At 44.2% G+C, this 17,585-nt stretch overlaps 1 protein-coding gene across 1 annotated transcript in view; it reads right to left on the reverse strand.

Annotated features, from left to right (window-relative positions):
• The window catches only part of LOC143907459 (neurotrimin), a 186,083-nt gene that overhangs the window by 15,330 nt on the left and 153,168 nt on the right, over positions 1-17,585 (reverse strand). The window contains exons 4-6 of the mRNA XM_077424278.1: positions 11,760-11,918; positions 7,981-8,109; positions 7,471-7,608 (exon numbers count right to left, since the gene is read on the reverse strand). Coding sequence (XP_077280404.1) covers positions 7,471-7,608; positions 7,981-8,109; positions 11,760-11,918 — 426 coding nt within the window. The remainder of the gene's footprint in view (positions 1-7,470; positions 7,609-7,980; positions 8,110-11,759; positions 11,919-17,585) is intronic.

The raw sequence follows: 17,585 nt of genomic DNA on the forward strand, positions 1-17,585 counted from the left end.
GAATTAGAACTATAGAGTGATGTATTCGTTCTATAAAAAAAAAATAATAGTAATAATAAAAGAAAAAATGATATGCGCGCGTGCGTGGATATTATATCCGCGCTCTTTGTCCCAATTCCAGAACAAAATCACGCTTAAATCAACCGGACGCATGCCGAAATAAAAAAAATTTAAAAAAACACAAAAAAAATATTTCGCTTTTCTGTCATGTGCTGTCAGTCACGTTTGCCCGGGGTTACCTGTCATTCCCTTGACGTGATTTACTCTTTCGGGTGGAGCTTGAAAATAGAAGTACCGACCGGATCGGCGGGTATTTTTATTGGAATATGCGGCGGTAATCGAGGGCTTTTAAATAACCGTCTGTCCTTCGCGCATCCACGGTAGGTATGTGGGTCAACCCGGCGTGGCGACAATACGAAAAATCTCATAGAAGGGACTCGCTCTCGCGAACTGCGCCTTCCGAACAATGGCAGGACACGGTTGGATGAGAAAACCGTAATTTAACAAAGAGATTCTGTTTCCTAATTATTTCCTGCCGGAGAAGTCGGTCGAGCGATTTAATAAGTGGCTGGCGCGATCTATCTGGACGTCACCCGTGTCTCGTGAAACCTTTTCTCCCGTGTCCCGTGATTGATTTTACACAGACGTGGCTTTTTTCGATTCACCACGCTCGGAAGGAACGTCATGAAAATTTAAGCAGCAATGCAACAAAACACGTACGTTTTTCGTAGCACATAATTAAATTTCTTTACCGTGGCAAAAGATTGATGTACGATTTTGTGTTCGAATTTCGATAATTATTGCCCACTCGGTTGAGAATAAACGCGACTATAAATTTTAAGTTGCTTTCGTCGGCAGAGAGAGAGAAAGAGAGATCCACGGGCATAAAAACAGACAGAAAGTCGGTAATGTTTTTTTTAAATGTTTTTTTATCGAAATAACGTACCGCATGGAGATTATCCAATATTTGTGCAAATATCTGTTCCCATTATTTCCCGACCCTATATATGCAATTTGTCAATTTACGATTCGCATCGAATTCTATAAACGGCTCGTAATAGTGTGGAATGGCGATTATCAACATTCACAATCGCGGAAAGCGCATTATCCGTTCCGGGCTCATTCTGAGGCGAATCCAAAATAAGTACGTTCGGTTCACGAATGTATCCCTTTTATTGTATTCCGTTTTGCATTCCGGGCTTTTCGCGCGACACCACCCGTGGGAGGGGGGGGGAAGGTGGACGCCGTTTGGGATCTTCTTCTTCTAGGCCGAGAACCGGAAGCGCCCGTTGAATGGCGCCCGCCCGAAACCGAAATCACGTTAACTTAAGCCCGTCGCGCGTCGAATACCGAAATAGCCGCGACGTACGGCGCGGGCGCTACCCGTCTTCCGACCTGATTGAACTATTGTGACGTCGACAGCCACGGGGAATTCGTAGATGACTGTTCGATCCGAACGACCCGTTTCCGACCCGAAATCGAACGCCATTTATTACGGCGCCGATCGGCATCAGGGGCGATTTGCCGGCCGTTCTGATAAAACGCGGGATCTTTAGATGTTTGGATTGATTATGCGAGCTACGTCACGCGGGCAAATGCGAGCCATAGAAATCGTCTGATCTCCTCGACGACGTTAAATTGTAGCTTCGGATTCAGAGATGACTTCCGGCGTCTTGAACGGAATATAGACGCGCGCGCGCGAACCTCGATGTTCGAGGTATTGAAAAGCGGAAACTATAAGAAAAAATGCGAAAATGTCTATCGCGAGGATATCAATCTCGGAAAACAGGATTGACTCACACTCGACTCACATTCGATCGAAGTATCATCACCGTCAGTCGCTGCCAGTTCTCGATAAAAATGGAGAATTTTTGGATTACGCAAACGAACCTCCTACACCGGGCGGGATTTATAGAAACTGTCTGAACTGCAATTTTATCACCTCGCAAGTTAGTGTTTAACAATTGGTGAAATATAACGAGCGAAGCGAAATAACGCCCTTTAATACTGCTCGAGCCGGCCGACTTTTCTACTGTTTAAGAACTTTGGCAAATTGCTGCAAAGTTCTCCTGTACGAGTGCAAGGATGTATGTCCGTTCAGTCAAAATAAAGGGATCAAGCTGAAATTTACAGAGATTGTGCACTTATATATTCTAAAAACCTGTGTTAAATTTCAGATTTATTGTCTGACTCGTTTAAAAGATATTAATTTTTTAATTTTGTATGTGTTTTTATGGAGATTGACAGTTTATCAAACATATACATTCAAAATGTAAAGAAAAAATAGAAAACAAATCTCGAAAAAATTGCGGTGTATAGAACATACATTGGCACAGGTTCTCTATAAATTTCACGATGATTCACTGACTAGTTTCTGAGAAAAAAAAGTAAAAACTGCAGCACTCTCGCAGATTTTGGCGTTTGACGCCGAAGACGCCTAAAGACGTGGCAACGTCGTTGTTTCATCGGTAACTAATATGGATATTTTTCGCCTTTTTTTGCCGGTTTCCTACATTTTCAGCCGATGTTTATATACAGGATCTGAAATTCACTTGCCCTTATATATTATAAAAGTGGGATTTTATTCACTTCAACATTTGTTATTTAACCACACTTTTCTAATAATCGGCTGTCAATATATACAACAGATACTATGGCAGTCATGTGATAGCAGTCGGGCGTTCAGTGCAGCCAACAGTTAAAATCGAGCGGTGTTGCCACGTCTTCTTGTGTTATTTGCTCGATATTTATATTTTTTATTCTCGTATTTAACGTATTATTTTCATTTTATAATAATATTTTATACTATTGCGTGATATTTTTGATCATATTTAACCGTTACTTTCTGTCTTTATCCATATTATACATGTATGATTTTTATTTCTAGCAGTTAAATTCAGGAAAGATTCCCAGCCAAAAGTTTTGAGCCTCTATTAAGAATATTTACAAATACGCTGTTAATAATCATAAAAACTTGTTAAAATCACTTAAATCAGTAACATTAATGTCCTTATTGTTATGATATTAAATAATAGTAAGCCGTTAAAGTATATATGCATACAACCAATTAGATTTCTCAGATTACTGTACTTTTGGCTGAAAAGGTATAGGTAATACGTCCTTAAAAAAGAAATGGTACAAAACTTTCTCTCGCGCCGTTTCGCAAGTAAGAGAAAATTATTGAGATGACAAATACTTTTGCGAAAATTCAGGGCTCTCGCCCTGATGTGAGAATTTGCCGATGATTGTCAGTTCGGCCCCATTTTGTTTCCAAGGGAAAAGTTCTATTGTACAGCATGCTGTTGGCGCAGATGATTTAAAGACGATTCGGTTTGTATAGGATGAAACTTAAATTATACCGGGTGAGTCGCCAGAAAATGTAGGTTATTGAAACCTTTAATATAAATAGCGCTATGAATACCGGATTACTTAATAAAAATAGGTTGCATTTGTGGGTCTGTCTGAAAAAGTCATCACATTCCGTTCTTAATTTATTGTCAACAAAAATATATAACATAAATCAAGATTCGATTATATTCGTTATTTATAGTCACTAATATATTCAGTTTCCTATCACGTGTAAATTTGCGCCAAACGATTTCTCACGTACGCAACTTGATTGTAAAACAACCTGTCTTCGAAGCGCGGATTCAGCTCGCGGCGGGTCTGGGTTCGGAGAAGGCACGGAGGAACATCAGATGCGGGTTTAAGAATGGCAAAACAAAGGCTTATTATAAAGTGAAATTACGTTTATTACACAATAATCCGATGGCCGGGATGGCCAAGCAAAAGGCTCGCGCGGTACAATGTTGAGTGATACGCGTATTTCCAGAAGTTGCGGTCGTGCTGTTATAGGTTATTACTCCTGCTGGCTCAAGATGCGGGAATTTACAATAGCTGAGCCGGCGCGGTAGACGTACAAGAACGCGCGTGCTTATGGTCCTCGCGGATATAGCGCTAGCGGGCGGTGCGAGGTAAATGTCGCGTTTGGCTGATTAGCGCGATGCGTACGAGGTACCGTGGAGACGGTTTTTCGGGGTTCGCAGGTCGAATATCGCGTGACAACTGATTGGCTCGGGCGGAGCTGGTTTTCCCGATGCCGCGTATCGGAGCGCGTAACAATGGCGCGCGGAGCGCGGACGCGGAGATGAGATCGCGCGAGATTCCGTTCGGATGGACCGGAGTGCGGAATCCGCCGAGACGCACTCGACGGAGGTAGAGGACGAAGTCTCTACCCCGGCTGTAGGCTGGAACAAAGGAGTAGATTCGGATCGAGCCGGCCACCGAGAAACACTCGGTGGAGACAGAGAGCGGATTCTCTACCCCAACGGTGAGCTTCTTCAAAGGGCTCGATCGCGACAATGAGGAATCCGCCGAGACACACTCGGCTGAGACAGAGAAGAAGGATTTCTCTACCTCGGCTGATAGCTTAGTGAAATGAATCGGGATTCAGTCGGTCGTCGAGACGCACTCGACGGAGACAGAGAAGCAGGATTTCTCTACCCCGGCTGATAGTTAGGCTCAGGATTCAGCGGAGATGATCGGTATGAGCTAGTGCTGGATCACGGCGGAACCTGATAATTATTAGCCATCCGCGGGTTTATATACTCGGCGGTGTTCGGTTTCGCTCGGCTTGTGAGCCGGTGCTTCGGATCGCGAGTTCGTTAGGACAATTCTAACAATACAATGTTTAAAAAAAAAGTGGGCACACCGTGCCCGTTCCTCGCCCGGCGGATGGTCGGCCGGGTGGCATATTGGGTTGTCGTTCAGCCGGAACGATGCGTATTTTCCGGAGCGCATCGTTACAATTGTAAGAAAGATATATAAAGCCCAAATGATTCACTTTCTCATCTAATTGACCAATCGTTTCTCCTTCGGAAACACCACGGTATTTCCAGGCTTGACGTCGCCACCGAGAACCCATTTTCCGATCTAAACGGGCGAGGTTCGACGCTATCTGCCGTGGCATCGATCACGGTACGTCTTGTTAAAACGCGTGAAATCGCCTCCAATCATTTTTCTAGTCACGCCATTCGTACATGCATTCCCGCGTGCCCCTCCGCGCTCGCGGGGATATCTCTCACTCCTGAGGGCGCATAATCGGTACAGGGCGAATATATTACCGGTCGTTGTTGTTCGCGGGACATGTCTCTCATCGATTTAATCTCGTGGAAAATAACTTAACGGTTCGATGACAGAAACAAACGTCAACCCGTATTAGCTTTGATCACGTTTCGCGGCCAATAGCCGAACGCAAAAAAAAAGGGAGAAATGCGGGACGAGCAATCTCTTCTCTGACGTGAGGCCGGTCAAAAGCGAGCGCGCGGGATGAAATTTTCACAGTCACACCGCCCCGTTCCGCCGGGTCTGTTTATTTGAATGCTTTCAATTAGACGCAAATGGAAATTGGCCGAAGAAATGAAAGAAAACACAGGGTGCACGGGCGTGCAATTCGCAATAGAATGTTTTCACCGCCCCGAGGCTAGAGCCCCGGCCGTTCGCATGCCAAAGTGCACAACATTGTAACAAATATGTAACCATACAAAAAAAAAGGGCAGAATGAAGTAGCCGTACGCCGTTTGGCTCTCTCGAAAATGTATTGACAGTAACTTTCGGAGTGATTTAATCGCTCTCCGCAGATCCTAAAGTGCAGTTTCTACCCGGTAGGTTTTCCGTTTCGTTATCGCGCCATACAGATCAATGCGGGCATCTAAATTTCGGTAGCGCTCGTTGATTAAAACTTCATACTATTTGCTCGGGGAAAAAAAATTTTTCCACTTTCCGTAACATATAATTTATTGGGCGGGCGAGTGAATTTTATACGCGACGGTGTTTACGGTGATCAAAACTTTTATCCCCCTTCCCCCGCCCCCGTTTCGCTTTACTGCTATTAATCCCATTATACTATTGATCGCAGCGCGCGCTCAGCATTGCATAAAGAAAGATTTTCTTTCTCCGATGAATGAGATCCTTTAATGCCATTTTATCCATGAATCTAATCTAGAAGTTAATTCCTTAAATGAGTTTCCACAGGAAAAGCACCGCGCTGCTTTTAATTTACACGCGGTTCGGTCCGCGTATATCTTCGAAATAAATGCGGAAAGGAGGAGGGGGGAGGGGCGGTAATATGACGATTACAAGGGGGCAATCTAGTTTTTAATACCGTCAGATTTATTTATTTAAGCAGCATCAGCCGCGAGTATGCGCGCGCGAACATCTACGCGCGGCCTCTTCTTTTCGGGTCGTTTATTCGACCGGAATTAGCCTCTGAATAATGGATGCGAATCCTGGTAACGCGTTAAAGGTATAACACGATTTTATCTGGCATTTATGAGGAAGGCTAAGGACACGGCGCGAGTATGTGTATATGAAACGCCAAACACGAAACTGAGGATCGTCCTTTTCTGCGCCGGCCGTTATTACGTCGCTGCCGCCGCCGTGGTTAGCATTTGCATCTGTATCGAACGCAATAATGTTGCGGCACAATGTGAATTTTGACTCCCTCCGATCGTGTTAACACGTAATACCCGCGCGTCCGAAGATTTCTGTCAACTTGTTTCAATGAAAACTGGAAGGCCATAAGCATATTTCGCGGATCCCTATAATAACGCGGGATAATTATGTTTATACTCGTAAAGTGTATAAACACGTGATTCATACATACAGCAACGAATAAAATTGAGAATAAAATTGCAAAAGGCAATACAAAGGATATAAGAGTCGTAACGGTTATATAGCTATTCATCGTCACGCGCTATGCCTCTCGACCGTTGAACGTGACTAATGAACGCGCGTCTCGACTACCGCGCCGTATTTCATAATAATAACGGTTAATCTCCACCGTAAAAGCGCGGCGTAAACTGCGCAGCTTCCTCCGGGGCGATTGAATGCGCCCGACAGAAGCCGCACGGATGTGTGTACATCCGTGATACGCGAAAAAAGATACGGATCCGAAAAGGATCGATGGAAAGTACTAAAGCCGCCTTTTACAGGCGGCGCATAAAGCAGAAACAAAAACGCTTATACTGCTCGCGCTTCGCCGGTGTGCGTGTTTATGCGTTCGGTATATGAAGCTTTCATTATTCAGAGGGTTCGTTACAACCAGTTATTTTCCTTCCTCGCGAATAATGCACACTACGCGGAGGAATACGCGTCGAGGGTGTAATTATCTCTCCCCCCCTCCCTCTCTCTCTTTCTCTGGCGAATTACATGAATCATCAAAAAATGCGATATGTGCGTGTCGTGATGCATATAACGAAATTGTAAAGTCATCCCACTTTCCACCAGGTCATGACTGTTTCATGAAACGAAAGAGTCTCTCTCTCGTCGTGAGTGATCGCGAATTCTCATTACGCTTAATTGCAACATCGCGTAGTAAAATATAATATAGGTAATCAGTTAAAATATATAACAAGTTAATAAAATATACAATAAGTTAAATTATTATTTATCGGAGATAAGTGTGCTCACCTTGCGGCACAATCTTGTCCTGATCTCTCGTCCAATAATTGATAGACTTCGGGAACGCTTCTGAATAGCATTCGAGGGTCAACTTCTGGCCTTCTTGGGCACCAACTAACTGATTCTGAACCCAGATCATCGGCGGAACTGAAACAATCACCGATGGCGTGTACCCAACTTTTAAATTTCAACTTAATACACGGTATTCTTCACGAACACTTGATTATTTGCATAACTCTTTTTAATAATTACCCTTTATTTTTTTATAGCTTTGTGAATACAAAATGTCACTTCTCATGTTTAATTCATATTTCATCTTTTTTTTTTCAGATTTTTGACAGTAAAATAAATTGTCGACAACTACTTATTCATATTTTATGATAATAATTTGCCTCCTCCCCCCCCACCCCCAAAGAAACATCTCGATACAACTGAATAGAAATTGATACAATTTGAAATTGAAACAGATGGGACCGAATTTAATTCAAAATAAGATGCACAAGAGATGAACATACGTACAGTGCACAGTGAGCATTATTCTTTTGCTGACGGAAGGGGGCACGCCATTGGATGCGATGCATAAATAGGAACCCATATGTAGCCGGTTCACCTTCGTGATATTGAAGCTCGGGCCGTCCACGCTCGCGACTGAAATTAGAAAAATTAATTATAATAAAAGATCATATAGTAATAGAGAAGCAAGATATACGTATGAAATACCTATAAGTATTTAATTATCGAAAATAGAAATGTCATGATAAGATAAAGTGACAACGCGTGATTCGAACGTAATACGAATATCGTTCTGTAAAATATTCCTGATCGGCACGTTCATTACTGTCAGAGAGAGGAAAAAATTTATTTGTCGATAAATAACAAAAAGGGATGGAAATTTTCGCCGAATGAAAGGGATTACAACTGCAGGCTAGAAAGGTATCAATAAGTTTGCAACGGGAATTTCCGTGCGAAATATGATCGATGTTATCGATGATAAATCGAGGTGGATGTAACTTTTACGCTGTGACATCGAATGCTTTTGGTGTCAATCGATTTTTTTCTCCCATGATGAAACATGGAAAACGTACGTCGGACCTCAGTGAAATTCGCCAAATTTTTGTTTTTTATTCTCGGGGATGTTATGGTTTCCGGGGAATTTCGATAAAGTTATAGCTATAGACAGTTTGGCGCACGGGAAAAGTGCGTGACGCCCGATCGACGGGCCGCTTTGACGTCGATATTTTTATTAGCACTGGCAGCCCGAAACTGCAGAATTTCCAAAAATCTTCGGGACTACGTTCTGTTAAAAAATATCGTTTCGCCCGTGGCATATCGCTTTTACTGGTCGGTCTTTAATTTTCAATAATGTCACAGTACGTATGGAAAAGAGGATTAAAACACTTGCACATTAAAAAAAAAAGAGGAACGGTTAAGTTATTCCGACACAATTCTATTTAATTCGATTAGTGGCACGAATAACGTCGAGATAAGGTTTTTTTCCCGCACTTTGCATTGGAAATTTCACCGAGTCATATTTTTAAACGTGTGTCCGTCCACCTCAGTGAAGTTCACGAAGTACATTCGTGCAACTTTTTTTATGTCAGTAACCGTCGCACGCGACACGACGGAAATTGGTTGCCGAAGTTCCATCGCTTATACGTTTCAATTTGAAAACGCGGATTTGGACGCATTTAGGTTTTGCGCATACAAACGTATTCTCGAATGCAAATGCTCCGTAAAATTATTACGATTATTATTACGTTTTTATGCGAGAGCGAAAAATATCGCACGCGAGAAAAACGTCTGGCACTGATTCGCATCGCGCGCGCGAGCGCACAGGGAGCAGAAACTGGTACGCGAACTTTTACCATTTTATCAATGTAACTATTATCGCCGGCGAAGAAGGACCACTTTCGCGCGCTAAAATGCACCGGGAAAATGTGCAAACCGTTTTGATGAATGACCGCATATAATGCAGCAGTTGCGGGACTCGATTTTAAGCTGCTCCGAGCATGTGTGCGGCCTCTATAAAGCAATTTAAATTACTACATAGTACACCGACAATGCACGATAATAAATAATACATATGTTAAATTTTCTGGAATATTGTTGTACGGAGTATCTCATAACTTCCCGTTACTCATAAACGCATTCGATAAAACGCTGAGTCGATTGTAATGAAAAAAAGAAACAAATATGACGTAATATAAAATTTTCTGAATATTTAATATAAAATTAGATTCAATTAATTCAATATTTATATAAATTAAAAACCTGCAAAAATATGAAAGGTTGAAATTGGTTCATATATTTCCCCGTCCGCGCGTGTTCGAAATTCAAATAGCAATTCACGGAAAGCCCGTCAACTCTGGCAACACGAGCGCAAATTCAGTTTACTTATCCGAAAGTTGAAGGCTGCCTATGCAGTTCCACTTGACCGCAATTAAATTCGGCAAAATGTCTGTGCTCTCGCGTCGATGATAAATTAAATATTTTACAAGGAAAAAAAGATTAGATGCAGATGCGACACGCTAAAAGCAGTAAAAAAAAAACACGTAGATACTGAGCGATAAAAATTAGTGCGGGTCACGATGCGGGAATCGCGATATGTCACATGCCTCGATATCAGAAGCTAATGACGCTAACTTTCTCAAGTTCGAGATCCGTTGAGACAAGATTACGACGTGTTACACGGAAGTTCCAAATAATCCAATAACACTGCATCGTAACAATGCAATGTCTTGATCGTAATATCATTAAAGCGTATTACAAGATCATTATAGAAAAGGGAGATTTTTTTTCTAATGCCGTCAAACATCTGTCACGTCTTCAGTAACACCTTGGAGAAACTATTACGCGGGACCGGTATTCTTTCGAGAGGCAACCAGGTGCGGAGTGTCCATCCCGAGCGAATACGCCGGGGCGACGCGATCACAGTCGAAGTGTCGCGGGGTCTCCCTTCTCGGCGCCACCCTTTATCGGATTAATGGCGTAATAGCGGAACTATGGATAGCGTAATCGTGGTTTAAGGTCGGTCCAGTTGTTTATTGCCCCTTCCCCTCCCCCTTGCGCCGTGCATGCACGCTCCGTATCCCGGAGTCGCCGTATCGTGCGCTCGCCGTGTGTTTGCCAATTTCAATGCAAATATAGAAGATCTTCCTCGCGGTCTCTGCAAATGTATCACCTCGCTCTAACCTATTGGCCTTGCCACGCGGTGTGTTTGCGCTCCCATGCGACCGTCAGCGCGGCGGTTTGGGGTCCGGGAGCTTGATACGGCTCGAATGCACTCGCGCAGTTTAGCCCGAATGTATCTCCCGCCGCCGCCGCGCCGAGCGTAAATCTTTTTTCAGGCGGTGCCTTTACGGCACCGCGCGCGCGTAACGGAGCGAGCTTTTGGCGCGTTGCCGCCGCGTTTAAGAGCGTTAGAGGGATATTTACTCGATCCCCGAGCTATACTCGGATTTTGCGCGAGTCGTACCGATATCCTCCCGAAAGCTGCATGCGCGCCCTCATTTATCTTTCAGGGACCGGAAAATAATCTACGATGTTAAATTTGTAAATATTTAAAACTCGTCCGCGCTTTTTTTCAAGCGCGTTTATCAACGCGAATTGAGTTATATTATTTTTGAAAAGCGTTATATATATATATATCGCTTTTGCAAGTCGGCTATAAAAGTTGCAAACTTCATAAGCGAAGTTCTGCCTTCGTGTGCTTACATGTTACGCGAGTTCACCAGCTCCGCGCGTAAGTAAAAGAAGAAAAAAAAACGAAGAAACAGATAAAATCAACGTTTTCATAACGGAAATATCAGTAAGAGCCGGCGCACAGTGGAGGGAATATAATGTAAAAAAGTTTACAAAGGACCGAAGAGAGAGACTAAACCCCCCGTATATAGCTTTTCCGAGACGAAACGCGGAGCGCAGAAATTTCGCGATCGTCCGGCGGCGCGCGGAGCTAATGACACGTAAAATACTTGGTACATTCCGTCGATCGGCAAGCGTTTAAAAGGGGTGGGAGGGAGGGAGGGAATGGGGTAAAAGCGCAATCCCGAAAAGGACCGCATCGCGAACGATCGCCGAGTGCACTTTGCCGAGCATCAAATGCCGCGTCTTTCGCCCGTCGTATTCGATTAGCTCTCGCCGTAACGAAGCGTCCGTCCGTCCTGTCCGTCCGTCGCGACGAAAGGCCAGTGAGAGGCGACAGAGAAAGCGAGTCACCTTAATTCAGCGAAAATTTCCCGGCTTTATTACCGGCCCGACTGCGAATTACGCTCGTTCGCGGGCAGCTCGTTAAAACTCACCTTCCTCCCCGTTCCCGAGCTGAATCTGCTGACCGTCCTCGCGCCGCCAGGTGATGTTAGGCGCCGGGGAGCCGGTCGCGGCGCAACGCAGAGTCACGTTTCGTCCCTCCATCACCACCATGTCCGTGCTGGTGTCGTAGTCCAGAATATCGGGCGGCACTGTCGGCAGAAAATGCGCGAGCGTGAAGATTTCTGTATAAGCTGAGGGTGAGTTGGGTAACGCAGAAAGTACGTGCGTTTGGGAAGAAAAAAGATATTCCGAAGATGAAGAGAGGCTCCGCGCAATCAGAGACCATCATATTCGTTTGCAATAATTATTTCAGCAAAAATCGTAATTACGATTACGCTTACGATTTGTTCTCCGCAAAAAGTAATTTATTTCAAAAATATAATATTATTGTAGGTATTGTATATCAAATATTCAACACAATCACGTTAGATAGGAAAGTATATTAAATCAAGGAAAACCGCGCGGGATTGGATAAACCTCCCTATATTTGTCTTTAATCCTCCTAATGGACGTGATCCTACAATCATACGATATCTAATAAAAAAAACTTATATTCGGGGTATCTAGTTACCCGAAATTATAGGAGTATCCCCGGCGAAGCGAGAGAGCACGGTGTAGTAAATCTGATCTGCCTGACATTACCGATGCGGCACGAGAGAGTGCACGCGCCCGTGAGCTTTCGCAATACTTAGCGCAACAATAACGCCCGTAAGTTACTTCTCTCTGCGAAGGCAGCAAAGGGGTGGACAAGTATATCTGTTCGTTCATAAATCAGCCGGCGTGGATTAACTCTCTCTGCATACGGCGAAGGGTGGAAACTACGAAGGGCGGCCTACACGAAGCGCGCCGTTCACGTACAACGTACGGCGGGGCGACACGTGTGCATACATGACACGCGTGCAGGCTGCACGTAATAAAGTAGACAACGATAACGGCGCGGGCGGCGGGAACGAACGCATCCGCGTCATCTCCGGCGGAAGCGAGCCACCCCAGCGCGCAACGATTCGCCCTACCTACCTACCTACCTACCTACCGAATGTGTGCCGGACCTTTCGTATTCTGACGTTAAAGAGAGCGGAGCCGAAGGAGACGAGTTTCTCGTTTCGGATTCCATACTAGTCTCAGAGCCGGGAGAGAGCCGTGGAAGTTTCGCGGAGTTTAGAATAGCTCGGAATACACGGCTCGCGGGCTGTACACGTATACACATACACACCCTATCGCTTCTCGCTCTTGCTTCGCTCGTCACATCCGTCATCAAAAATTCTCGAGTCCGGGCCGTCTATATCTCCGGCTCCGGCCGGCGAGATACGAAATCGCCTCGCGCGACTTTCCGGGATCCAAAATTTTTCCCGAGAACGCGCGGACGCATTAAAATCCCATGTATACAAATGCAGATCGTTGAAGCTTACCGACCGCGCACTACTCTCGCCCCGGCTCCCGGTATAAAACGGCGGACTTTACGATCGCGATCCGGAAAGAATATCAACGCGCGACACGCGCGGCTCTTTGCGGAAATCATAATCCCGAGCGCGGCCCGGTTTATCCCGCGGCCAGGCTTTTCCATTTTGCTACACCCATTAAAGTCTACCCCGGGCTCTCTTCCCTTTATCTTCTCTTTCTCCGCCTTCCTTTCGCGCTTTCTCTTTCCCTTTCTCTCTCCCTCTTTCGCTTTCTCTCTTTCCCTTTCTCACCTTCTCCCGGGATAAACGTGTCCCTCGCGAGTAATGTCTTACTAGGTTCGCTTACATGCGAATCGGGGTTCGAAGGTTGCATCGGTTGGCCGAAGGGAGGAGCAAGTCGGGGTTGACGGGGTCGATTTTATTCCGCCCTACGGCCGGAACTCGATTTGCGGTTGAGTGCCAGTATGGGTGATGCTGAATTGGCGGGTCAAAGCTACCCAGAATCTCCGCTGGCCACCAGGAGACCCCACTTCTCTTCCGCCGCTTCTACTCTCCGCACAATCGAGCTTTGAACATTTGTTCGTTCGTTCGTTCGTTCGTTCGTTCGTTCGTTCGTTTGATTTGTACGCATCTATTTGGAGACCATAGATTATGGTACCAATGCAACTCGTGGCGCGCAGCATGCCCTATTTTATCAGCAATATTCGATCAAAACATACAATTGAGTATGTATGCTGTATGTATCAGTATGTACTAAACAGTACGTAAATACGATAATACGTAAGATCAATGAGAAACAAACATACAATCTTGATAGTATCCATTAATTAATGAATTTGCAGGGTCAATGATAGCAGTACAATGAGAGATTTTGAGAAATGGAGCTTTTTTTCATCAAGTACAATTTTTATCATATATTGTGGAGTATTACATTTATGAAAAATAATTTTCGTTCGAAAGAGAGGTAAATTTATATTACAATATTTTTTATTTGTAATATATATATATATATATATATATATATATATGTAGGTCCAGAGGTATGTTCCGGGACTGTTTACGTTTTTTGAAATGTACAGTCCTGGAATATAACGCTATATATGTAATCAGATTCAAAAAACTGTCCCGAAAATTGCCGTAGGACATCAATTTTTTCCAGGACAGTCCTGGAAACTGCCAAATGTCCCGGAATATACCGATATCAAAAATAAAAGTCCCGAAACATACTTCCGGACCTACATATTATACAGATGCATATTGTATAACATTTAAAATAATATTATTATTAAAAAATATATGTATATTGTATCATATCTAAATATGAATACAGAACACATGACACAGTGTACGATAGGTCACGAAAAATTATTCAAACTTTTGATATAATTAATTAATTCAAGGTTTTCTAAACTGAAATACAATTCGGTGATTTATGGCCGATTTCTAACCGATTGTTCGAGCCGATGTATTCGGTGAAAACTTCGCAACAAATTAGGCATTACCACGGTTGCAATCCGCTTTTACTCCTCCATTCCGTCTACTATTCCACGTGTTTTGTAACCCCCGCAAACGGCAAACTGCGAAACAAAACTCAGCGCAATCGCTCATGCGGCCGCTACTGTTTACCACCACATCAATCTGAAACCGAATCTTAACTCGTTATACGTGACTCTACATGAAGCCGTTATTTCAATATCGATATCTAGCCCCAAAAATTCAGATTTCCTCTTCGGATTTACATCAACTTTTTCTGCAGACTCGTGCACAAACGGTTAATGAATTTTCAGAAAGTTTTATCGCGCACGACAACCAACGTTGCAAAAAAAGATTTCCGTTAGAATTACACGATTACACGTAGCGATAACGTATACGCAATTGAAGCATCGGATATTTTTACAAAATATGGAAACGTACTTCGATCCGAGATTAGATTACCAATCATTTAATATAGTAATGGGCGGCCCAGTTTCCGTTATTCCGCACGTTTCGTTTTATAGTTTCTATCTCGTGCATTACGCGCCGCACACATTACGGTAAGCCATCCCCCGCCCCGATCCATCCCGTCCAACGTCCATCATCCTCGCATCAATCCGGACTTAGTGCTCTATCACATCTGACACCGTGGATTATACAGTGATATAAAACAATTTTAATGCGAAACTTAACGCGTGAATCTACCGTTTTTTTTTCAAGCGGACAATTATCTGACGCGGATTCGTGCGTGACACTATACCGTCTCGATGAACCGCGCGATTCACACGTCATTCGTAAAATGATTGTCATCGGTTGGACGAGATAGATAGGAATGTGGAACGCGCCGTTGACAATCGCGATTTCCGTACACAGCGCAGTATCTTATGTAACAATAACCATATGTAAATGGGTGTCAGTCGTTACAGCATTGCTGAACACCGCTCGGAATTGATATACGTCCGCGATACGTTCTCCTATACAGCACAGTTTATTCGCATTGTTCTGCACGCTGTGTCTGGTTATGATACCCCCGGCCGCACGCGGGTTGCAGAGAGAATTCTATATATTAAAGCAAAACCCCGGTATCGCGTATCAACTATCAACCTCAATCCGCCTCGCCCATCCCGTTTACCGGTAACCAACCCTCCCCCCCCCGGTTGCTTCGGAATCCTAGAAACTCGCCACTCCTCAACGTGACTATGCACTTCGTTTCGTCTAACGTTGTTTCTGCAACGCCGAAGTGTTTACCGAGCGAGCGGGATGACCTCGACACCGATTTCGGATAACGACGGCTCTCTCTCTCTCTCTCTCTCTCTCTCTCTCTCTCTCTCTCTCTCTCTCTCTCTCTCTCTCTCTCTCTCTCTCTCTCCCCCCTCCCTCCTCCCTCTCTCCCTCTCTTCCCCTCTCGCCCTCCCTCTCCCTCTCCTTCTCCCTCTCCCCCCTCTCTCTCTTGCTCTCTCTCTATTTCTCTCCTCGAATCCCCTTTAAAATTCGCGAACATATCGTTGTTAAGTCGTAGAATTTGACATTCTATTAAATTATTTGTCAAATTGCAAATTTCAATTAGGAAAAAAATTCGTGATATGTACGTCGTGTGCATATCGGGATTTTTTTTATCAAAGACAATTTTTCCCGTTTACCCCACATTTTATCGACCGATCGATATTCGTTTACCTGACGCTATAAAGAAGGACACTCGTGAATTTCCCCGCTAAATGACAGTAATCAGACGTCCCGTCGTATTCCGTGCTTTTTGCGGCGTTGCACGGGAATCAGTCGTTCGCTCCTTCGAGCGGGGCTGGCGCAAAAATCCTCAGGCGAGGTAGATACTTGTATCAGGTATCAATTCAGCTCCATCTCGTCCATTTTATCCTAACAACCCTCCACCACACCGGATTCTCTTGGGCTCAGACCTGACCAATGGCGCGCTCGTTTCGCGGAACGTCGTTTCTACCGATGCAACTGACGTTGAGTAGCGTGGCGTGGGGGCGGGGAAGGGGTCGGGGGTTTAAAAAAGTGCAGTGCATCGGACGAGCGCCGCAAGCCGAGCGTGGCTTAATTTCGATGCGTAAATCGAACCGGCCAGCAGCAGGAGCATGGGTGGAGAAAGGAATGGGAATGGGCAGGCAGCGGGGGCTATACGGGAAACGTTTGCCTCACGTCGAAACACGACATGCCACGTAGCGAAGTTGGGAATTCGTTTCGAGCTCGGAAACGACGTTGTAACGAGTGCCGCCTGCAGGGCTATCGGGGGCGGGTCTTAGTAAATCAGCTGGGGAATAGACCAACGGGGAGAAAAGTTTGGCGGATTTATCTGCGGATCCCCTGGCTAATCCAGAAGAGTTGTACGCGGACAATCTTGGGCCTCGCGGACGACGTCTCGTCATGCACGAAAGGTCTAATCATTAAATAAATCAATTTCACCTCGATATCAGGATCCATGGATCCTGAATAATTCGTCCAAGGTGGTTCATCCGTGACAATGCTGTCCAAAAAGTTAGTGATTAATACAATACGAAGTCTGTGCTAAACTTCGGAAATATGATTTATGACATACAACTTCTGTGACATTATCGAAATAAAATATCTCAATCAAATTTATATAATATGTTTCAAAAGTCACACATAAAGAAATATTAATTTCTCGCGCTTTAACATATAGTTTTGAATGGGATTGTGTATACTTTGCGTACTAAGTGCTTCAAAACTAGACAGTCAGTCTTGTATTTTTACAAGAATACTTTTATACAAGCCTTTTTCATCGTCTTTTCATTTTTCGTTAAAACCATAGAGTGGTTTGATCGCTACAATTAGGAAATGTGATATCGGAAATCGTTTTCGTACTTGCATGTAAAAATTGCTATAATTTTGACTTCCATTATTTCAACTTTGATACGGTCAATCTTTTTCTAATTGCGCGTGTGTGCAAATCGTGTTCACATT

Source organism: Temnothorax americanus, unplaced genomic scaffold (genome assembly GCF_048541705.1).
Source record: "Temnothorax americanus isolate GAGA-0224 unplaced genomic scaffold, ASM4854170v1 Scaffold81, whole genome shotgun sequence".
Classification (NCBI taxonomy): Eukaryota; Metazoa; Arthropoda; class Insecta; order Hymenoptera; family Formicidae; genus Temnothorax; species Temnothorax americanus.